The 22,159-nt window shown below is 43.4% G+C and overlaps 3 protein-coding genes across 4 annotated transcripts; 1 reads left to right on the plus strand and 2 right to left on the minus strand.

Moving 5' to 3' along the window:
• Positions 1-568: 568 nt before the first annotated feature.
• On the minus strand, positions 569-3,950 carry atp23 (ATP23 metallopeptidase and ATP synthase assembly factor homolog). Its single transcript, XM_069156605.1, has 6 exons — positions 3,797-3,950; positions 3,585-3,630; positions 2,762-2,843; positions 2,530-2,667; positions 1,858-1,941; positions 569-1,255 (listed from the first exon to the last, which is right to left on the minus strand). The coding sequence occupies exons 1-6, from the start codon at positions 3,948-3,950 to the stop codon at positions 1,052-1,054; spliced, it is 708 nt and encodes a 235-aa protein (XP_069012706.1). The 3' UTR covers positions 569-1,051.
• Positions 3,951-3,974: 24 nt separating this feature from the next.
• rpap3 (RNA polymerase II associated protein 3) lies at positions 3,975-12,293 on the plus strand. Of its 2 annotated transcripts, none has more exons than XM_069156604.1 (17): positions 3,975-4,053; positions 4,868-5,046; positions 5,139-5,294; positions 5,400-5,510; positions 6,094-6,221; positions 6,346-6,467; positions 6,555-6,625; positions 6,720-6,854; positions 7,387-7,514; positions 7,670-7,791; positions 7,948-8,018; positions 8,320-8,412; positions 9,396-9,595; positions 9,754-9,931; positions 10,189-10,286; positions 11,089-11,189; positions 11,313-12,293. In XM_069156604.1, exons 2-17 carry the CDS (start codon positions 4,876-4,878, stop codon positions 11,396-11,398), a joined length of 1,971 nt encoding a protein of 656 aa, XP_069012705.1. In that variant the 5' UTR covers positions 3,975-4,053; positions 4,868-4,875; the 3' UTR covers positions 11,399-12,293. The 2 variants fall into 2 exon arrangements, with proteins under 2 accessions (XP_069012705.1, XP_069012704.1); XM_069156603.1 differs by lacking the exon at positions 3,975-4,053 and adding an exon at positions 4,098-4,653.
• A 5,433-nt stretch (positions 12,294-17,726) lies between these two features.
• On the minus strand, positions 17,727-22,029 carry mapk12b (mitogen-activated protein kinase 12b). Its single transcript, XM_069156957.1, has 12 exons — positions 21,688-22,029; positions 20,874-21,003; positions 20,559-20,617; positions 20,360-20,471; positions 20,232-20,261; positions 19,827-19,874; positions 19,563-19,677; positions 19,391-19,462; positions 19,130-19,209; positions 18,675-18,753; positions 18,408-18,581; positions 17,727-17,875 (listed from the first exon to the last, which is right to left on the minus strand). The coding sequence occupies exons 1-12, from the start codon at positions 21,804-21,806 to the stop codon at positions 17,811-17,813; spliced, it is 1,083 nt and encodes a 360-aa protein (XP_069013058.1). The 5' UTR covers positions 21,807-22,029; the 3' UTR covers positions 17,727-17,810.
• Positions 22,030-22,159: the final 130 nt, after the last annotated feature.

A 22,159-nucleotide genomic window follows, 5' to 3' on the forward strand; every position in this document is an offset into this window, starting at 1 on the left:
GCCTTGTTGTTCCAGCCCACGCTCGTCTTGTGTTTTTGTCGCGTTTTCCAAGTGGAGAATATCGAGAGGGTCACATTACACTCCAACACCAGACACGCCAAGTGACTTTGTGATTGTGATGCAGAGGCTGTTGTCTTTGAGATAGGGAGATGAGGAGGAGGAGGAGATAGAGGAGGAAGAGGGGGATTATGGGGATAATTCCCTTATAACTTTTTCCCTCATTAATCTCTTGTGAAGGGATACGAGATCCTTTAAATGCTAATGTCCAATAAAGATGTCAGTAATGACATTTTACAGTGCCTGCACAGATGTGAACAAAGTTGACTGTTGTTGCAGAAGAACTTTTTTCCGCTTTATTCATCTTACTTGTCTCACTTGTTAAATTTGGAGAATCCTCTCTTCGGATTAGACGTAATGTGGTATAATCAGCAACGCACTCACTTATCCTTCACTGGCACATCATGAATTCAAATATTTTAGACCAAGGTCGAATGCAACAGGTAATTCTTGTCCTTAAAAATAACTTTGAGATGCGAGTTGAGTCTAGAAACAAAAAGCTGAGACGGAGGAACGTAAAGCTTTCCGGAGTAATACAACTTTAATTCACATACAATTCGATTCTGTTTAATCAGCTCCATTTACAGAAAACTAGTAGCAACAAGATAGACTTTCACAACCAACACTGGAGGAGGAAAAATTAAATTTTATATTTCCTTTAAAGCACCCATTGATCACCTAAAAACAAATGACAGGAATCACTGGCACCTCGTTTATTACTTTACATCCAGAGCAAAATCCGTCCCTGCAAACCTTTTCCACAGAATTAGTGTCCGAAAGGTAGAAAATGAAATGTACTGCAGGTCATCCCTCTGCTTCCTGCTCCAAGGACAAATCTTTCTCTGAAAATCCCTTCTGAAGCAGTATGAATGTTTCGTCACACAGTCCTTCTTTTGAGGCTTCTCTGCTGACCGAGGCCCCGATGTTGCCGAGCTCTTGTCAGCGTCGCCGCCCTCCAGAGCACCATTGGGAGTTAAATAAAAATGTGAGGACACTAAAGGTTTGCATAATATCGATCTCTGTTAGCGTAATCTCTGTTGGCGAACTTGGCGTCCTTCTTGTTGTGCGGGATCCGTCCGAATGGCGCGTGGTCGTTGAAACACGAGTCAAAGACCTCGTCGACTATTTTCACCGCCTCCTCTCGGCTGATTTTCCTCACAGCCAGGATGGAGCGCAGAGCCCGGCCTCGGACGCACTCCTGTCCGAGGACAACAGAATTGTGTTTTAAAAAGTGTTCGGACTGGAGCCACGGGGGAGAAAACCGAGTATAGCCCTTTTTACACAGCTGGTACCGACTCGGCTCCACTTTTCATTCTTTTTTTTGGCCTTCCGTTGGGAACAAGTTGTAGGTCGTGCCTGGTACTTTTTTTTTTGGTGTCGCCTCCGTCGAGGTGACAAAACACTGCTGACCACTGATTGGTTCAAGAGAATCGTGACTATCATTGCGTCACTGTCGTCGTCCCCCCCCCGCGCACAAACCAGCCATTGTTAACTAACCAAGGTGCTAAAACAGCTGTAGTTTTTGTATTCGCTGGACAACTCCATAAATGGCAACCCGCAAAACATCATCGCTGTTAGCTGAAGACTTGCAGACATTTCTCTGTTTGGTTGCTGCTGAAAGGATCCAGCGAACGAGTATTTCGCTTTGACGATAACGTCACGGTAGATTGCTATAGTAACGACGCCCCATTGAGGGGATACTATCCACGGTGGGAAACTGTAGAACTAGAGTAGGAGAGTAGAGCCGGTACTAGAAGTACAAAAAAGGTTTAAGAGTCCCATTTAGCCCAACTTAAGTACCTGATGATGCTGCTTTAAGCCAAAGTTGAATCTGGAAACTTCATTGCTAAAAGAGCAATCTCCACTGAGGTTAGCTGCCCGAATCTGAAACAGTGACACAACAAAGTCTTAAGAATTATCAGCAGTCAACTTCCAGGTGTGCAGAATATGAATTTTTTTTTTTTAATTTTTTTTATCTACAACTAATCTTGAACGATGCAGCTGGAGGAGAAAATGTGGACGACTTCTCAGGCCTCAATAAAATGCTTCAAATCAACTCCTTCCTAAAGTTAATTCCCTCTCTGACATCCTGTTGATGAGGACACATTTCACACGGTGAAATAAAAATGAGATCTTTAAGTAGTTTTAAAGGTCGGAGCGTGACAGAATAATTTCATTATGAAAAATCGGTTGATATTCAAAATTTTTCTTTGTCAATAAATTCAACAAAAAGTGTTAAAATTCCTTTCTTACTGCTACGTTAAAGATTCCCAGAGCAGTTTTAAACACTAGTGGAGTTAATTAGCTGTTTTCACTCTTGGTGGGTCCCAGTTTTGTTGTGAAAAAGACTTTGAGTGAGTAAACACGGATTTAAGCAATACTGGATAATATACTTTGAACATCTGCCTTGCAAATGTTTCATGAGTAAGGACACACATTCAACACACGAGAGCTGAGCTCATCGTTACTCACCTCAGAACAAGCCAGGTGTCTGAAGTTGTTGAACCAGTCCACGTGGGCCCGGCAGTGGTCAAAGGCGTGGATGAGCTCGTGTGTGACCACTCGGTTCATGTGGGACTGCTGGTGGATGTTGTTCTGACACAAAACGATCTGGAAACAAACGTCATCGCTGCTGACAAGCAGAGTTCTCGTAATCCGACAATATCTGCAACGCATTTTTGTTTATTGCCGCTATCTTTCCTACCTGAGAAGAGGCTGCATCGAAGCCGCCGCTGACCGTCCCATCGCAGTCCTCACAGGAGAAATGTCGCTCTTTGAACACTTTGCTGTGTTGAGATGGAAAAGTAAAGTGATCGTGATGCTGGTTTGTCTGTAATGACTGCAGCTCGGAGGAAGTGAAAACAGTTTGAAATGATCACTTCAGGGAAATGGCGGGAACATATTGCTGAAGCTGCAACAAATAGTTAATTCACCGATAATTTGATCGACAGAAAAATCAACTGAAAGTTGGAGATCAATAAAAACAATAAAAATTTTAAAAAAAACTACAATTCTCTGATTCCAGAATATTTTCTGGTTCCTGGAATACTCCACAAATATGAACTGAATATATTTTGGTTGTGGACTGTTTATTGGGTCAAAACATTACATTTCAGGCTACACCTCATTACAAAGACACAACATTTAATCAATTAAAAATCCAAAAGCTTAATCAATAATGAAAATGACTGTCACTTCCAGCCCTATGTATTTGGGCAATTGGGACCATAAGGTAGGAATTTGAATATTATTGGATGTATATAGTAGAAGCTCGGGACATAAACAATAAACAGACACAGACTTTTTTTTTTTTTTTTACAGTATTACAACTGCTCAACAACATTAAATAAGATTAAAAGTAGTACACTTGTAATTCTTTAATTTATTAAAGCATTCTGCGTAAACAAGGAACACGAAATAACCCCATCTTTCGCAGTAATGTGAGCTTCACCGTGGAAGGTCGAACATGATTTAAGACGCCGGTGTTTTATTGTGAAATGGGTGTTTTATTTTGAAACGACACGTACCATCCGGAGGTCTTCATGGCGCTGAGCAGGAGCTTGGCGTACGGACCTTGAGGGGGGAACCACAGGAACCCAGTTAGCTGCACGGATAGCCCCCGCTCACTAACATTACCCGCTTACCGTGAATGTAAAACTGAGATTTAAAATCAACAAACACACCCTTTGACGGACGTCTCTTAGGTTTAAGATCGAGGACGATTTCTACCGATACTCACTGGTTTCCGTTGCGAACTGCAGCATGACCTGACACTTGTGGTTGAACGTGAACAGGCTCTCTGCGAGCGAGTTCTTCTTGTACTTCCCCGTTTCTCTGTCCGGGAATAAGTCGTATCCGTAGTCCTCCTCCTCCTCCTGTTTGGTCCGGTCCATGGCGCGAAGCGTGCACAGCTGATCCAACTGGTTCAGCTACCGCGAGCGAGCAGGAGAGGTCATCGCTGTTTGGGTAGATCACGTGACAGCCGTAGGTCAAAGGGTAACGAACAGGATATTATTTATTTGTATTGCGAGTGGGGCGGGGGCTCCTATAGCTACAAAACGTCATTAAATATGATTAATCTTAATTTAGAATAAAATAATAAAAGGTAAACCCTTTCAATACGGTTTAAAAAAAATAAATTAAAAAAAAAAAGAGTATTGTACAGTAAAGATCGTCTATTCAGAATGTCCAGGAAAGTCGTTTGAGGATTTGTGGACCAAAACAGACAACACAGTTCGCGATGCTTGTTTGACCTCGAAAAGGCAAACAGGGGGAGGATGATTATAACTTGTGTTTGGTTGGTCAGAACAACGAGAATGCGAACGCGCGTCGTCTCATGAATTACATGGACGCCCTAATGATGTAGCTCATTTCAGGTTCACGGCAATGGTTTACGGAGTAAGTCATCGGTTGGAAATATAGACGATCTTTGCTTTTACATCCGGCGCAGTAACTCAGCGCAAAGGCTGCTGGTACTTCGCTGTCATGGCTCCGAACATAAACAGAAAGCGGTGAATAGCGACACGTTTTTATGTAGTGTTTAGTCAAACTGCTTGCAGCTGCATTTTAACTGTCAACCCGGGAAAGAAGTGACAGGTATTTTGCAAAGTTTAAGTAACTACAGAGTCTTTTTTTTTGTTACATGTGGCGGGTTATTTTTTTTTTTATTTGTTTTTCTAGCCAGCTAGCTGGTAGCCGCGAAAGCGTGACTGCGTGATTCTCGTGTTTTCCTCTTCGGCTGCTACAAGAACTTAAAAGGCAACAAGTGTTCAGGATTTTTTTTTTTCCAAAACAAATGTGTGTTTTGCAGGGATAAACATGTCCGGTGGGAACAAAGCCGTTGAGTTACAGCTTCAGATGCGGCAGAATGCGGAAGATCTGCAGAGCTTCATGAAGGAGATGGAGAGCTGGGAGACACACATCAAGAAGAAGGACGAGGAGCTGAGTGGAGGAGGAGGAGGAGGAGGAGGAGGAGTTCAGGGGGGTCAGGTACGTCCCTGATGTTCACACCCATCTATCTCAAGGAGCAGGTGGGATTCAAGGTGAACTCCCTTCAGCAGTTTGTTGCCTCTGTGTTGTAGATGAAACTCCCTCCTGTGCGCAACAAAGACTACAAAACAAAGGTGAGGAGGAAGAAGAAGAAGAAGAAGGATCCGACTGACACGAAAGCAGAGGAGCCCAAACAAGCTTCAAGAATACAAGCGTACGATTATCGGTCGTGGGACAAGTTTGACGTGGTATCTGATGCATTCATTTGAAAGCTTGTAATTCATTAAGTGATCAGCAGTGAAAGCGAAGGACACTCCACTACAGAGGTTATTTTTTTTTCTCTCTGGCGGCAGGACAAGGCTCTGGCAGAAATGGATAAGGAGGAATGTCCTGCAGAGTCCAACGAGTCTGACTCAGAAGAAGCTGCAGTCGATCAGGAGAAAGCGCTGGCTGAGAAAGAAAAGGTGAATAGTGCGGGGATCCAAAAGTTCAGAGACTTCTTCCGGTGTCATGGAGCAGGAGAAAGCTTTAACTCCCGTTAGTTAGTATTCAAAGTATTGTCGCTTGATCAACATCAGAACCTGTGTTACACGCGGCTCGTGACCACCGGACATCCAATTTTGTATGAAACTCAGGAAATCGGCAGCCAAGACTGTCGAATTGCTTCAGAAAGCGTACAGCGACGAAGCAACGAGCCGGGTGAGGTGTTTTCAGTGGCGACTTCTTTTTGTTGCCCAAAAATGTTGACGTGCGCTCTCTGCTCAAGTCCACCGTGAAATCACAAATGTGCACAAACACACTGCTCACAAAAACATGTGTCACTCAGGTGCTGATGTTGATCAAGCGGTGTAAGTTGGAATACTTCACCACAAACGTTAAAGCTTCTCCCGGCTCCACACGGGTCACGGTGCTGCGCTGTGTTCACGTTGATCGGGAGAAGCACATGAACTTTTCGAGCGCCCCTCGTATAGTGTGATAAGTATTGTGTAAATAGGAGAAAGTGAGAGTAGCTTTTCTTGCTGAAGCGCATTCTGCTTTGATTTTCAGGGAAACCAGTTTTTCAAAGATGGGAAGTATGACGAAGCCATTGAATGTTACACCAGAGGGATGGATGGAGATCCTTACAACCCTGTGCTTCCCACTAACAGAGCTACCTCCTTCTTCAGACTCAAAAAGTGAGCTGCACATATCATGGCTGCTGTATTGTTTTGTATGTTTCAGGTGTTTTTTGAGTAAAGTATCTGTTGGTAGAAAGGGTTTGTCTCCCTGTGAGTGAACGAGGGTTTCTGTCCTCGGCAGGTATGCTGTGGCAGAGTCCGACTGCAACCTGGCGATCGCTCTTGACAGCAGCTACTTCAAAGCGTATGCTCGGAGAGGAGCTGCTCGGTTTGCACTGAAGAACTATGAATCTGCGTTAGAAGGTAAAAAGCGGCTCGGTGGACGAGACGGTGTGTTTTAACTTGAGCGCTCCGAGATGACGTCTGAAGGGTGAATCTGTTTGTGAACAGATTACGAGATGGTGCTGAAGCTGGACCCCGGGAACGTGGAGGCACAGAATGAAGTGAAGAATATAAAAGAGGTGAGTGTTTTTTTTTTTGTTTTTTTTTTGGAGTCAGATTCATCTCTCTTGTATCCTCCTCTCTAATGTCCTCCTTCTGTTCTGGCTGGTTCAGGCGCTCGGACATCAGGCGCCCGCCGTCCAGAGTGAAGCCACGCAGCCGGCCGATGCGTCCACTGTGGATCCTGACCAGCACAGACTGGTGGAGGAACAGCAGAGGAGACAGGAGGCGGTTCTCCAAAAAGACAGAGTGAGCTTTGATTTAGTTTAGCCATAACCTGATGAGTGGAAGCAGTGATTTGCACTTTGTTAGTGAATGTTTCACGACCTGACGCCCTTTAAACTCCTGAGCCCAGTTCAGAACAAAGATTCACGACGAGACTGAACAGTTTCAGAACGTTGCAGGAAAAGTTGCAGCAGTGTGAACTGGACCGTCTCAGCTCGACTTGCGACTCGGCTTGTCAAGACGCCACGGGGCAGTTTTAAAACGTAAAGCACGTCACCTCTTTGAACAGCCAATCAGCTCGTAGAAGAGTCGTCTGGTCATGTCAGGAATAACTGTCAGATGATTGAAATGGCAAAGATTTGGATGAAAGAAAGATTTAGAACTTTTCTGTGTTGTGCTTTTCAGTGCTTGACGTGGTGTAAACTGGAAGCTGTCAGAATGTTTTGAATAGTGGCAAGTTTCTTTGGCCCGAGCTGAACTTTAAGTGAACAAACCGAACTGTGTTCGTTTGAAATCTCCCCCTTGAGTGACGATGGTTGTCGGACGTGTCTCTCAGGGCAATGCTTATTTTAAAGAGGGGAAGTACGAGGCGGCGGTAGACTGCTACTCCAGAGGTATGGAGGCGGACAGCATGAACGTCCTTCTGCCTGCCAACAGAGCCATGGCCTTCCTCAAGCTGGACAAGTAAGGACACCTCTTCTTCATGGCTGAATGTTAAGGAATTTAAAACGGAACTGAAGGTTTTCCATCTTGAAGTGACTCGACTTTTTTGTGAAGTTGTTTGATGAACATACTCAAGGCGGAGCATCTCGTTTTGTTTTCCCTCTTTCCTGCTGCAGCTATAAAGAAGCAGAGGAGGACTGCACTAAAGCCATTTCCCTGGATGATACTTACTCCAAGGCTTTCGCCCGCCGAGGCACAGCCAGAGTGGCGTTAGGCAAACTGGAGGAGGCCAAACAAGGTGCTGTACAGAGCAACGCTGGCCTCAAAAGGCCAAAAGTGGCAACTCTATATGTTTGTTTTTGTTGTATCAGCCGAAAACAGCTGCAGCACAGCCAGCTGTTTCCTCCTGCTGTTGGGTTGATTTTCATCTTTACTTCTGTTGTGTGTGTCGCAGATTTTCAGCAGGTGTTGAAACTGGAACCAGGAAACAAGCAGGCCCTGAATGAACTCCAGAAACTCCAGATTGTATGTTTCAACATCCAGTTATTAGTCCAAAACAGACAAATAATCATAAAAGACAAAGTTAAAAAAAAAAAACTGCCCTGCTAATCAGATTACTTTTCATTTTAGAAATTCTTTTAAAATGCACCCCTGTGCCCTTTGCTGTTTGTCACAGTGACTTTTTCCTCGACTGTGTCCTTCTTTTGAGCAGAATCAGCATTGAAATAATATGCTTACACACTAGTTTTATGTCTGGATTACTCACTGACTGTCAGATTTGATTTGAATTTGAGATTTCACCGACTTTCTCTTCTTCTCGCGTCAGAACATGGGCTCCAGTGGCCTTCTTCAAACAGAGGACGGCTCACAGAGGAGAACAGTGCAGCCAATAGACAAACCAACACATCTGCGCTCAACTGTGAGTTTCAAATTTCTCTGATGAAGCATTTTCTATGATGCAGAAGTAACATCCATCAGGCTGGTGTGTCTCTGTTCTGGGACACCGAGGGCAGTAAAGGCAGAGATTAGGAGACGTCTGATACTGAATTCAGCTGCATTACAGGGGAAGACTTTCATTTACAAACAAGAAAATATTGAATTTAAATCTGACAAAATCAAATTTTCCCATTGACAGTAAATTCATGTATGTCAGTAGGGACAATCTGTTAAGCAAAACTACAATCATTTGCTGCTTCTCAAATTTTAATTTATGGACAGTTTGTCAGACAAAATAAGCAATTTCAAAATGACATAGGAAAATGTGAGTCATAATCTCAAATCTCCAGTCTTAAGCTTCTCTTTGGAGCTCTTCCAACAACAGGCTGTTTTGTATCTGTGCCTTTTAAGGTGCATTGATAGCAGTGACCCTCTCTTCTGATTGGTTGACTAGTTTTTGAGTGACACGCGCCCAGGCCAATCACAAGCTTGCTTTGTTCTTGTGGTTTGCAAGGTCCACAACGGAATGACCGCTCTGAGTTTTCTTCCACATTAAAGTTTGAACAGTGAGACATATGACATAAGCAAAAGTTTGTGACATCACAAACTTACAGGAGTCGAAACGGCACAGTTGCTGCATACATGCTGTGAGCATTTTTCCATGTACTGAGTGTTTTGATACTTTCACATTATTTATACAGCGACTAGATCTGCTCCATTGAATAGTTGACACATGAATTTTATGTTGAATTTCATCATGGTTATTAGGTAATGTGACACTGAGTTTTATGATCATACAATTTGTACTTGGCATGTAAACTGACATACAACTGTTCTCCCTGTCTTCACATGCTTTACCATACTTTGTCCAGCACATGGCACAATGAACCTCAGTGTTTACAGAACTTCTGGTTCATGTCATTTTCATGTTTGACAAACAAAGACTCTCTTCTGTTTTCTGTTTAGAAACCTCTGAGAAGGATCGACATCCAGGAGGTCAGCGGGACGGTGACGGTCCCTCAGGCCGAATCAGGTGGATCCAGGTCCCTCGTCCAGGAGGTGGTGAGGGAGGCTGAGGACGGATCCTCTCCGCTGTCCACATCACCCAGCGCCAAGATGATCAAAATCGAGGAGATAGGAGACGTCCCCTCACACACACCTGGCCAGCAAGTGGCTCTGTTTTATTATTTGTTTCACACATTTGAATATGACCTTTTCTTCTATTTCATTGCGTTTGTTGATGTGTTTAATGTGTAATGTTGCATTATTTTATGGTATTGATCATTCCCACCCAGTAAACGGATGTTCTTCCTCTCTTCCCCAGACCTCCTGCTAGCAGACAGACCAAACAACCAGTGCAGGAGGAAGCCGTTCAGCCTCCTGAACCGTCAGCCTCCTCCACAGTAACAGACCTGCCTCCTCCACCCTCCAACAGCTTCCAGCTGGAGGCCGACCTCCGCAAGATCAGAAACCAGCCCGGAGTGATTTACAGATATCTGAAGGTGAGCTTTAGATGCTGTTATGCGCGTGCACATCATCAGTGCCAACTCAGTCTGATTTAAGTAAGATTTCAAATCACCTGAAAACATGGCTCAAATCTTTGCAGGGTTTAAAGTCTTAAGGACTTTGGATTTTAGAAAATAGCTGCAATTGTTCAAATCCAACTTGAAGAGCTGAAAACTGCACATAAAAAACATTTTTATAAAAAACTGTCGGGTTTTATTTTAACCAAAGTTCTCATCTTTGTTCTTGGTTGCAGCAAATCAAGCCCGACTCGTACGTCTCGATTTTCCACAACTCCCTCGAACCTGACATCCTCAATCAGATCCTGAGGACGCTGCACGAGTTCTACATCAAGTAAGTTCTGTAAATACTAAAATATAGAAAAACTATTTGGTCCTGACCGGGGGCTTGTTTATTGAAGTCAGAAAGTAAAAGGGTTTCCAACTCAGTGTTGACAAGTTCAGAGCCTGTTGCGCAGGAATGGAGCGCAGCACAGTGATGTGCACAGAGCAGGAGGAAGCAATAACTCTCACGTGGAAGTATTTTAAATTATGTCGTTTGATCAACAATCATCACCTGACTTACACACTTTTTTGAGACCACTGGTCATGTGTACATTTGCCATTTCGCCGCAGACTTGAGCAACGAGCGGACATCGCATTGAGTCAAACTCGGGAAATCAGCAAAACACCAGAGTTTGTCGCCCGTAACAACACGATCGTCGCTCCCCACCACCCTTACTCACTGAATTTGGCTTCCTGTGACTCCTTCCTGTTTGCCAAAAATATGACACGAAATTGGAAGTGCGCTCTGTACTCAAGTTTCAGGTGCACGGTGAAATTGCAAATGACATAAAAAGACGTGTTACTCAGGGGCTCACAGAGGTTACGGCTTCCCTTTGCTCCGTCCACGTCACGGTGCTGCTCTCCATCTGTACACAAGACGAGCTGTCCCGACCTTTTTAATTAGACCTCATTCTTTTATTACTTTTTTTTAGTTGTACTTCAGCACTTCTACTGTTACTGTTTAATACACTGGAAGTCATCGTAAAGGAAGCGCGAAACAAACTTTTAACTTACAGGAAACCAAAAAAGAATTTACTCGGTGCTGAAAATATGCAGTGTGATATTTTATATTAAGATCATCTTTTGTGCAGGAATGAAGCCCCAGCCGTCACACTGGAGACCCTCAGCAGTCTAGCAAGCGTGAGGCGCTTCGACATGGCCGTCATGTTCATGTCGTCCCCGGAGAAGAAAGGTGGAGTCTGCATGATGCGCCGCTGCACACAACTCATGCTTTTCATTTTCTCTTTTTTTTCCCAGACACACACATATTCCAGCATATTGATGATACGCTACTTTACTGTTTTTTCCTCTCCAGTGCTTAAAGAGCTTTTTGACTTTCTCCACCAAGCCGAGCTGGACGGATCGTCTGTCGCAGCCTTACAGAAGAAGTATGGTGTGTGACGCTTGGATTTAACACTTCACTTTCATCAGACAAGATTTCAAAGCCAACTGAACTTTTTAGTTATATTATAATACTCAACAAATGTTCATTCGGTTCACTTTAGTTGAGTTGGCCTGCTGCAGCGACACACTTCACCCGGGAAATATGACAATGTTTTCTGCCCCGACTACTGAAAACTTAAAGGCTTGTAATTGTGACTTTGGTGCATTTTAGTTCAAAAGAATCCAGTAAAGAATCTTGTTTGTTGAGCAGCATTTTAATAAAAGTCATTATTCATGGGAATATAAAATATCAGCAACTGCAAATGCCGCTTTACGTAGCAAATATATACGTTTAACTGAATATTGCACAAGTGTTTCCATAAATTCATGAGCGGGCCTCACTGAAGATGAGCTTTTTCTTGGTTGTATTCTGCTTGATGACAGACGTAGCTGTTTACTTTCAGTTGCAAAATAAAGGCTAGCAACACAGAAAGTGAGAAATCATCTACACTCAATACAAACGCTCACATTTTGTGAAAAAGTTTCAACCAACGAGATCTCTGGGACTTCATGGACACTGGGGAGTGCAGATTGTTTAATTGGACATTTGGTGAATTTCCAGGATTGTAAACATGTTGCTGTGCTGGTATGCAGTCACCTATTTAGAATTTAGGAGAAGCTCAGCCACAAGGAAACTTTATGGACAGGGAGTTGGAATTTACAACCTTCTGCTGTCTTGAACGCAGTATGGATGGGTTTCTGTGGGTACTCTGCATTTCTTTTTGTTGTACCTGCTAAATGAATCCTGATGTTGCACTGGCTAAGGCGCTGGAGACTAAAGAGAACTGTAAGATACTGAGGCATTTAGTTTCTGCTAATACAGACTGGACTTCAAATAAAGCTGTATTTTGTAGGTTGTGTTTGTACTTTGATTTTAACATTACTTCATCTCAGATGTGTGATGAATTAACAACACTGATTAATTAGCAAAAGCACAGCAGCAAGTTTTTTTTATTTTTTTATAAAGGACAACATTTGGCAAGACAAACAGGAATATATCTTGATAGGAAATTGTGTTTCTGTAGTTCAAACTTAATAACTTGTTACAAAAGCACACAACCAACACATCTTTGACCGGTCAGGAGAGTGTGTCACTGACCATCACCATTCTCGCCACCTGATTATGGAAGGACATTATGTAGTTGAACTGTGGCACTAATGGCCTTGATTGATGGACTCACTGGAAGTTAACTTCTGACACTGTGATACAAACAGAATATATCTGTGTTTCTGAGGGTTGCATTGAGTCTTCGTGGGTGCAGGCAAAGAGGAGGGTTGCTTCTGGCACGCTGGTACACACTGCTGAGCCGCCTCAGCATCGTGGGCCCTTCTCAGTGAAAAAAACCTTCTCATGCAGGTTGACTGTCACGGCTTACTGGGACACTTAATGGAACTCAGCCAACATTAACTCCACCTGCACTTCCCCTCCCGTGACAAAAGTCAAAATGTCCCCCAGAGGAAGGCCTATTGTCTAAACAGCAGTTAAACAATGCAAGTTGGTGGTGAGCCTAAGAAAAAGTACACAGAGCAGAATATGGCCACCTCTTTGTCTTGGTTACAGACACATTACACTGTTCAGTAAAGGTGGATAAACACAGGGGATCACACTGGGTTTCAGGATTAAGTGATTAAAATGAAACCCATTAAATGCAGGTGTGTTGCACCACCACCTTGCAGCCTGCAGGTGGAGCCAATGAGACAAAGACAAAATCAGACCAACTGCATCCTCACTACTCGCCTCAGCTGTAGGTTTTAAACCCCCACAAACACTCTCACAGGTGTTTTCACTTACTGAGGCCGATTAGAGCTCCTCTCAGGACTGTAGGCTTGTCTGTGCTTGATGCCCTCACTATCCTGTCAATTCTACTGTATATGTAAGGTTGGAACTAATTACAGGTTGTTTTATTACTTCATTGGGTGTAATGACATTTGGTTCCAGTAGAGCTCCTCCCAACATGTGTCTGATTCTTGTGGCGTAAGTCACCTGTGCATTGTCTTTCTGTGTGCGCACTTACATTAAATCAACAATGAGCAATCTTACAAATACCTTAAAAAAAAATTGAAGAATTGTGAGTCCTCTCCTGCACACGCACCCTTTCCACTTCACTCAGTGCAAAGTGAAAACAGGGCTCAGCCATCGTCAACATGTGAGTCAAATACATAAAGCAGTGTGAGGGAGTAATTTTCTGCTGTTCAACTACCTCTCTTCATCACAAATTCGTGGAACCTAGAAAGGTTTGACAGGCAGAGACAAACACAGAGAAAAAAAGAGAAATTATTGTTATAATGGTAAAAACAAAAAGGCCATATCTGATGTTATAGCTACAAAATAATGGTAACAAATCATTTTAAAAATTACTTCATGTGGTATCATGTCAAAGTGTATAATACAAATGTCATTTCACCACAGCATGCTGTGTCAGTGTCTTACCTCAACCTGAAAAACAGGTTTAGGAGAACCAAAACAAGTGGTTAAAACCAGAAAGAAAATTCATGAAATAAATCCCCACTGCTTTATTACTGACTCAAACCCAGGTCAACTGGCTGTAAGTCTTCAATTTGATCCATCCAACCAAACTAACTCTCAGTTTGGAGTTCTACTCCATCAGGTGACCTCTGTCACATGACCTCAGTCGTATACGCGTGCACTTTTCACGGCACGGCGAGGCAAAACGTGACACTGACACAGTATCCTTTCATGGTCTGATGGGTGTATTGCACACTTTAACGTGATACTGGGCTGAAATTAATCAAATTCTGCAGTGAAGATGTATAGTAAGTGTCTCGCACCCCAAAAACAGCCTCACCTGTCCATATTAGATTACAGTGCACAGACAGCAGAAATGATGACGGCTAACAGCAGCACAGCTGAAGTGTCCTCAGGACGAGTTGACGGGTTGCGATCTGATCCTGCACACAAGAAAAGAATAAAGGTCAAATATCTATAAACACTGCTATTATGATTTAAGATTATATCCGTCAGATCATTTTTACAGTTTATCTACCTGTTATTTGTACAGTTTTTAAGGCCATAGATATCCTCCTTGAAGCCGTGTTCTGGGCCTCACACTTGAGAGTGACCGATTGGAGCGGATGATCCACGGTCACCTCCAGCACATTGCCCCTCACGCTCAGACCGTCCACAGACGACACGAAGCGGCAAGAAGGGTGGCATTCGGCTGAACACACAAACTTATACTGTTTTTCAATTTCTATGATGTCTGGGCCCTGGATCTGGACCGATGACGGACCAGCTGGAAGAAAAGAGCAGTGAGGACACGACAAAAAAGAAAGAACTTGATCAGAAAATGCAAATATTAAAGGTTAATTTATGATGTGTTGTCTCTAAATATGATGTTTTCCAAGTGCAAACCAGTGAGTCCCATTGGTTCCATAAATAACAGCTCAATTTGGTATGAAGGCTTTCAGCTGGTCGACTGCTCAGCTAGGAACCCATATTGCAACACAGTGCTGTCGGAAAACAACAGAGCAGTCTATTCTTTGTAAAGTTGTGTGAAGGGATGTTGTTAATTTCTATCAGTTCTTGCTGGGAGTTGTCATGCATTCAGGCAGCTGGGAAATGGGAAAGATTACTATTTCGCAATGTCCCACTTCCTAGCAGAGAGTGTTACATGACACATGTGGCTGGGAATCTCTTTCATCTATAAATTAGTCTTCCTGGAAAGGTGTTTCATCCTAGTTTGGGATCTTTCACCTCACCAGTAAATCGTGTGAAACTCTTGACTTACATATCACGGCTATGTTTCGAGTAGCGGTGACAAACAGGCCAGACACACTATTGGAGGCTCTGCAGACGAGAGTTTTGGAGCTGTCTGTGTCCTGAGGAGTTAGAGAAATAACGTTCCCTTGACCACGACTCCACGGGCCTTTATCTGTCTTCCAGGTGTAGATACAAGATGGCCGGCAGTAACCGTGGCAACTGTAGGTGTGGCTCACTGTGGGTTTCATCAAATCGGGGCCTGTGATGGAAACGTTGGCTGGCCCGGCTAAGGTGAGTAAGACAAATTACAGTCATTATCCATATAAGGTCAATATTCTGAAGGTGGGAGATTAATTCAATCAACTGTTTCCAGTTTCAAAACATGTACATATCTCATACCGAACAGCTGGAGTTGCGTTGTTGTTGTAACAGTCAGCCCTGTGTTGTCATCTGAGGCTGTGCATGTCACTGTTAATGCCTGCACCCAACTATTAACAGTGAAGGCTAACACGTGGCCTTGACCCTGGGCCCTCTGTCCATCCAGAGACATGGAGTAGCTTCATGCAACGCAGCCGGAAGCACACTCAATGCTGCTCGGCACGCCCACAGTTACATAGGTCGGACCGATAATTGTTAGGTTCAATCCTCCTGAAGATCTCACAATGGTCATAGTTTTCAAGAGAATTGAAAAACATTGATGTTCACAATGGATGCACAATTTTGAATTTCTTACAGATATCCGATTTGCCGATATTTTCCAACTCTTTTGGCTGATTGCTGATACCGATGTATGCATACGTTCTCTTTGTCATTTGTAATGACAGTTTATTTGAAGTGTTGAAGGGTGCGATGTGGCTCCTCCATCACATGACCAACACTGAGCAACTTAGCTATCATTTATGGAGACTTAAAAAAAACAACTTTACACTGCATGTGTGTTGTTGCTCCCTCTTTCATGTTTGAAAAAATTTCCCCTCGGGGATTAATAAAGTATATACCTACCTACCTACCTACGTACCTTGACACAAGAGATGCAAGAGCGCCCTCGCGTGCATGATGACATGACATGATGTCAACCAATTGCATTGAGCAACAGTTTTATCAGTTTTTGTCAGCTACCGATGACATGCTGACTTAAATTTGCATCCTTAATGTTACAATTTCTTTACAGTAATGACACCAAAATATGAGAGTCAAAGTATGTTGTATATGTTTAAGATTATACAGACAGAACCTTCAGGATAAGATCCGTGATGAAATGGAAAATGACTTAACATTATCTTTGTCATTTGGGTCAGTCTGCTCTCCATATGAAGCCAGTGCTGAATGCTGAAGGCCTAACAGGAAGTGAAAACATAAAAATGTCTTTTATTAAGCAGTCATTAGTTCATGTCCGTTACATTTCTAACAGCTAAAGTACATAAAGAGATTTTCTCAGTAAAAATCTGTATGGCAGCCCTTTGCAGACTGTGTCAAAGAACATCATTATCACATTTACATTTTGACTCCCGCCCCTTCTGATGTTTCTGTCAAAAGGAATATCCATATTACCTGCCAGAAACAGCAGCAACAGAAGTCGGCTGACAGCTTGGCGTCCTCCGCGGCACTTTGACTTGTGGGTTTTATCCATTGTCTCGCAAGAAGCTGAAGTTTACAGCCACTATGAGTATTTACTCATCGGGCACAACGTAGTCCGTCAACGTCAGCAAGTAAACAGCTCTTGATCAGAAAGAGCTGAACAGAAATCTGCCTTCTCAATCACTAATGAAAAGTCCACTGCTTTTAATTGATAGCAGACTGTCACCCACAGTGATTATAAGACGGTCTCACTCGAAGTAACTTTTTCTTCATAAAACAAATATCCAATTTTGATGTAAATCTTTGGTTAGGTTTCCGGCCGCTCACTTGTTGGAGTGGAGGTTTGTTGAGCAGCAGTGCTCCATCTTTGGTCTCGAGGCTCAGAGCCAGCCTGAGGGAGTGTTTTGGAGATTGTAGGATGGTGTAATAAAGATGGTGACTGACCCAAAAAAGGACATGTCAGAGTTCTGATCACTGTAAAAGGCAAAATGTCTCAAACAAATTGTTGCTTTACTGAATTAAATAATCTGATTCATAGTGCACGCTAGAGAGAATTAGCCCTTGTTGTTGGCCCTGTTTTAGGAAATGCACAGTTACACACACAACATTCTTGCATAAAAATAAGTTGTTTGTGGGAGCGGCAGCTGTTGGTATGCTGTGTGTGACATATTTCATTAACCGCATGAACCTCTCCCTCACTTCCACAAATACAAACATTATTAGAGTAAATTATCAGCATGTAGTCTGACAGAAAAACTGCTTTCAATGAAGCAGGAGCAGTTTGCATGAATTTAATAATGTTGTTCATGGATGATGGACTCAATAATCTGACTCATACACATACAAGAAATAAATACAACAGTTGGACCAAATCACATTTATTGAAAGAAAAAGCTTTGACAAACTGATAATATTTATTACTGCTACACAAATACAAATAGTCACAAAGTTTATTGGTGTAAGTGTTAGTATGCACAGTTTCCTGTGTGTGTGTGTGTGTGTGTGTGTGTGTGTGTGTGTGTGTGTGTGTGTGTGTGTGTGTGCGCGCACAGTGTGTGTCTGTGTGTGCTCTTAAAGTGACGTCTCTCTCGAGTCCCTGGGCGGCCTGAAGGTCAGTATCTCTGTGAAAGTGTGACCTGGGCAAACACAAAGGAGAACAACATTATGTATCAGCTATTCTAAACCAGGTCGGAGTCCTGATACAAGTTCAACACCTTCTCGGCCGCTCTTACGAAACCAGTTTATGTTACAGGATGGTAAGTGGCAGCTTCTGTGCATTACTAAATTTTAAAGAAGTAACAAGTAAGATTAGATCTTCAGTGATATATTTTTGGCAAAAGTTAACAGGTCCTGATTACGTCTAGCAGATGTGAAGCAATACTGGCTTCAATTAGAGTCGTGTTTCCGGTGACCTGTAGGAAACGCAGTATCTGGCTCTGTAGCAGTAAAAAGCCCCACTTCAGGCTCATGAGCTTTTTCACTGATAATTGGTGCCTAAAACCAGGCAGCTGAGACCAGTGAGTGTGAACCAATACAGTAACGTTGGGTGAAAGATGCTGGAACCCTTCATATAGTTGAGGGGAGCTGCAGAATTTTAAGATGTTTAAAAAAAAAAAATATTGATCAATGCAGCTCTGAATGTGAATGAGCCTCCTCCTCCTGGCTTACGTTTCCACTGGTCCAGCGGCAGGTCTGTGTTGTCCATCGTCTGATCGTACGGCAGCGCCTCGGTCTCTTCCTCTGTGTCTCTGAAGTCGGTGAAGAAAGGGAGGTCGAGTGCTTCTGAGGCACCCACCCTCTGCTCGGGGTCCAGAAGCAGCATCTTCTCCAAGACGCACACTGCTGCAGTACAAAGAGACGTGTGGAAGCCTGCATGAGGAGGGTTTTAACTGAGCCAAAAGGTGGATAAACCAGAGAACATCAATGTTCACGTACCATTGGAGCTGGCTTTGGAGAAAATGGAGTGCAAATCTTTTTTTGGCACTTTTGGTAGACTTCTTATGTAGTTTTTGGCCTTTTGAGAGAGAAAATGTAGCGAGAGAAGTGGTTGTGTTTCGGGAGTTTTTGAACATATTAGCATGGACAATATTTTATTCTAATATCGATGTTTGTATTTGACGATGGAATGGCAGTGAGAGGCATTACATGTCAACACATGTTTACATCATATGCTTCACTACAGCCCACTCTAGCCCGACTGTTGCGGCTTTATAACAGTGGATAAATAGTGGATCATTATTGAAATGCATCGTATCAACCACGAATCCAAACTGACCGCAGCTGCTGTTCTCTTTCAGGTTTGAGGGTGCAAACTACAAACCCTTTTTGTGTGTTAGGTACTTGAACGCCAGGTTTGAAGTGTGGCTGTAACCCCCAAGGTCATGACTTACGTCTTGGCTCTGTAGTTTCACAACAAAGTCAGCAGTTGGGGTTCCTGTAATCTTCATGATTTCTCTCAGCTGGTCCAGGTCTGACAGTAGCTCTGGTTAAGAATATTGTGCTGCACTTAGATATGCGTTTTTGTTTTTTTTATGCTGCTTGCAACAATAATATAGAAACAAGGAAAGAGTTAGTTAAATGATACATCACACAAGTTGGCATGTCTGCAGAGGGTAACATTCAAGCTGGTGGAGGAGGACAGTTAAGGATACGATCGCTTCCTTTGAACAGCGGTTTTCCCAACAGCATCTCTGCCATGATGCAACCTGCTGACCAGATATCCACTGCAACACAAAACAAAACATCCTCTGTCTTTGTACTTCTGTGGTTATGAAACGGGTCTCACTGGTGATTTGCTGCCTTCCGTGTGGAATGAGAGTTTACCAGTTTGTGTGTAGTGCATCCAGTTGAGGATGACCTCTGGGGCTCTGTACCAGCGCGTCACCACGTAGCCCGTCATTTCCGAGTCAGCCTGCCTCGCCAGGCCGAAGTCAAGAATCTGAAGCGGAATGAAAGACAGAACTGTAACGTACGAAGTGAGATCAAATAGATCTGAGACTGTTCCTGTTACAAATGCAGCACATGGAGCAGGGGGAACCTTCCTGAGCAAGTATTTCAAAATAATTTTTTTGGGGGATGCTGGATTACCTTTAACTCGCAGTCCGGGTTAATGGCTAAATTTCCAGGTTTAAGGTCCTGTTGTAAACAGAAACATGAAACAAAGGACATCAAATGAACAATCATCCAGGAAGTGAATCAGTTCATTTGAATCCCATCAATCAAGAGTTTAACTTCCTGAGACGCACACAGAAAGTTTGTTTCCCTGAACTTTGACTGCAGGCTGCTGCCTCCTGTGGGCTGTGCTGTATCAAGCTGTTAACAGAGTGAGGTTAAAGTCAAGGAGAGATGTTTGGATGTACAGACATTTAAATACAACACACACACATAGCAAAGCTCTCCGTGTGGGAATCAGGATGAATGGGATGGAGTTTGAAAAAGAGAAAAAGCCCCACCCCCAAAACCTCATAGTCTGAGAAGTCAAAGTTCACACACCCTGTGGATGATCCCTGCAGAGTGGATATACTGTGGAGAAATGGGAAACAAACAACATCAGCTCACAGAAACATCGAAACCCTCACATTTATTTTTTGGCAAAATTATTATGGGACAAATCTCCTCACCTTGAGTCCTTTCAGCATCTGATAGACAAGGAACTGCACTCTGTCCTCCGATAACCTCTCCAGCTTCATCAGCTTGCCGAGGTCGGTGCCCATGAACGGCATCAGCAGGTAACTGCGGGGGCGAAGAGAAGAGCGGAATGAAAACACATAAACATCGTCTGTCTCTGTAACGAGTGTTCAGAAGGGCAGAGAAACTTACAAGTCACGAAGCCGATCCAGTGAGATTTCAGCTGTGAAAACATCCAACAGCCCAATTACCTGAGAAGAGCCCATTAGGGAGAAATAAAAGCAAAATTAAAATCTGATTACTTGTGAAAGCAGTAGCTCAAGGCAAATGTTTTGTGACTCTATCTTCTCCCTCCTTCAACACCATGCGCTAGCCACATCCCCTCTTTTTAAAACTATGAAAAATACACACACACACACACACACACACACACACACACACACACACACACACACACACGCAAATATTGCAGCTATTTTGCTGTTTTTCCGGGGGGGCAATTCTTACATTTTCATGTTTCATGTGTTTGAGGAGTCGCAGCTCTCTGTAGGCTCTTTTGGCAAAAAGTTTGGACTGGAAGGGCCGGTGAAGTTTCTTGATGGCCACCTGCATCCCCATCCGACGGTCCCAGGCTGAACTGACATACACAGATACATTATGTGAGAATATTTCAAAACAAGGGTTTTACCGTGACCACCAATGAACACCACTTTATAACATCTGGGTTCCCTGGTGGAGCAGCGCTTTCATGTCACTGTCTGACGCCATGAAAAGACACATTTGTGATTGGAGACAAAGTAATGGTGCATTCAGTGCACTTAACTCAGGGTCTTTTACTTCTAACAATGAGATCAGGGGGGTGGTTTTCTTTGTTGACCCTCATCCACACAACACAATGCAAAGAGGGGCCCTGCAGAGCCAGCTGTGGAGAGACAACTGACCAAAAATAGCCTACACAGCCAGAAGCTGCTGCTCAGATGGAGGACAATGGTAGACATTAAAGTGAAAGGAAAAAGAACTGGGGTGAAATTGTGTCTCATTAAGATTAAGTAAAATTATGATCAGTCATATTATCCAGGCAGGCTGTTGGCAGAAAATACAAGCAAGATGCTTGTTGGCTTTCCATATTCCATTTACTTTGTCACTTGGAACAATTTCTCTCTCGGGGGACAGGAAGATGTGAATTATCATTATTAATAATTACAATAAAAACGCAATTGATAAACCTTTGAAGAGGCCAATTTGAGTCCAACATGACGCAAGTTATAAATTCCTACAAAACCTCTGAGCAGTAAAGTTGATGTTTACTTCCTTCACTTACCACACAGTCCCGTAGGCTCCCGTTCCGACCTGCTTCAAGTCTCGGTACCTCTCCGGGACCTCCCACACAGTTCTGTTTACCTCCTGCCGGTAGAATCCCGTCCTGGACCGCACAGCCATACCCTACCGACGAGTTAGGGCTGAGGTCAGGTTGTGGGTCCGCTCCGTACTCTCGTGAATAAATATAAGTTTTTCTTTTCAGACGCGCAGTCTGTCCCGCAATCAAGAGTCTCCGGTTGAACCAGCCGAGCTCTTGTGCGCCTCGGAGGGTCGCCCTCGGAGGTGCGACACCCCCAACACACACACACACACACACACACACACACACACACACACACACACAGACATTATTAGTCATGGCTCCTGGTCGCCCAGGGCACTCTATGGGTGTGTCTACAATGTGGGGGATGAAGCCACAAAACATCTGCTCACCCTAAAGGTTATACTCCTGCCATACTCCGAGGCTATATGTT

This window comes from Embiotoca jacksoni, unplaced genomic scaffold, assembly GCF_022577435.1.
Source record: "Embiotoca jacksoni isolate LCO1_2020_lvr unplaced genomic scaffold, fEmbJac1.0.p SCAF_21, whole genome shotgun sequence".
Lineage (NCBI taxonomy): Eukaryota > Metazoa > Chordata > Actinopteri > Embiotocidae > Embiotoca > Embiotoca jacksoni.

Excerpts from the sequence above, each read along its gene's own strand:
- rpap3 (XM_069156604.1), top strand. The coding sequence starts at position 4,876 with ATGTCCGGTGGGAACAAAGCCGTTGAGTTACAGCTTCAGATGCGGCAG. Across the intron at positions 8,413-9,395 it reads CAACACATCTGCGCTCAACT|AAACCTCTGAGAAGGATCGA; the intron begins GTGAGTTTCAAA and ends TTTTCTGTTTAG. Across the intron at positions 9,596-9,753 it reads CCCTCACACACACCTGGCCA|ACCTCCTGCTAGCAGACAGA; the intron begins GCAAGTGGCTCT and ends TCTCTTCCCCAG.
- atp23 (XM_069156605.1), bottom strand. The coding sequence starts at position 3,950 with ATGGACCGGACCAAACAGGAGGAGGAGGAGGACTACGGATACGACTTA. Across the intron at positions 3,631-3,796 it reads GCAGTTCGCAACGGAAACCA|GTCCGTACGCCAAGCTCCTG; the intron begins GTGAGTATCGGT and ends TCCCCCCTCAAG. Across the intron at positions 2,668-2,761 it reads TCGATGCAGCCTCTTCTCAG|ATCGTTTTGTGTCAGAACAA; the intron begins GTAGGAAAGATA and ends GTTTGTTTCCAG.
- mapk12b (XM_069156957.1), bottom strand. The coding sequence starts at position 21,806 with ATGGCTGTGCGGTCCAGGACGGGATTCTACCGGCAGGAGGTAAACAGA. Across the intron at positions 20,262-20,359 it reads AGATGCTGAAAGGACTCAAG|TATATCCACTCTGCAGGGAT; the intron begins GTGAGGAGATTT and ends ATTTCTCCACAG. Across the intron at positions 17,876-18,407 it reads GCCGCTGGACCAGTGGAAAC|GTCACACTTTCACAGAGATA; the intron begins GTAAGCCAGGAG and ends GTGTTTGCCCAG.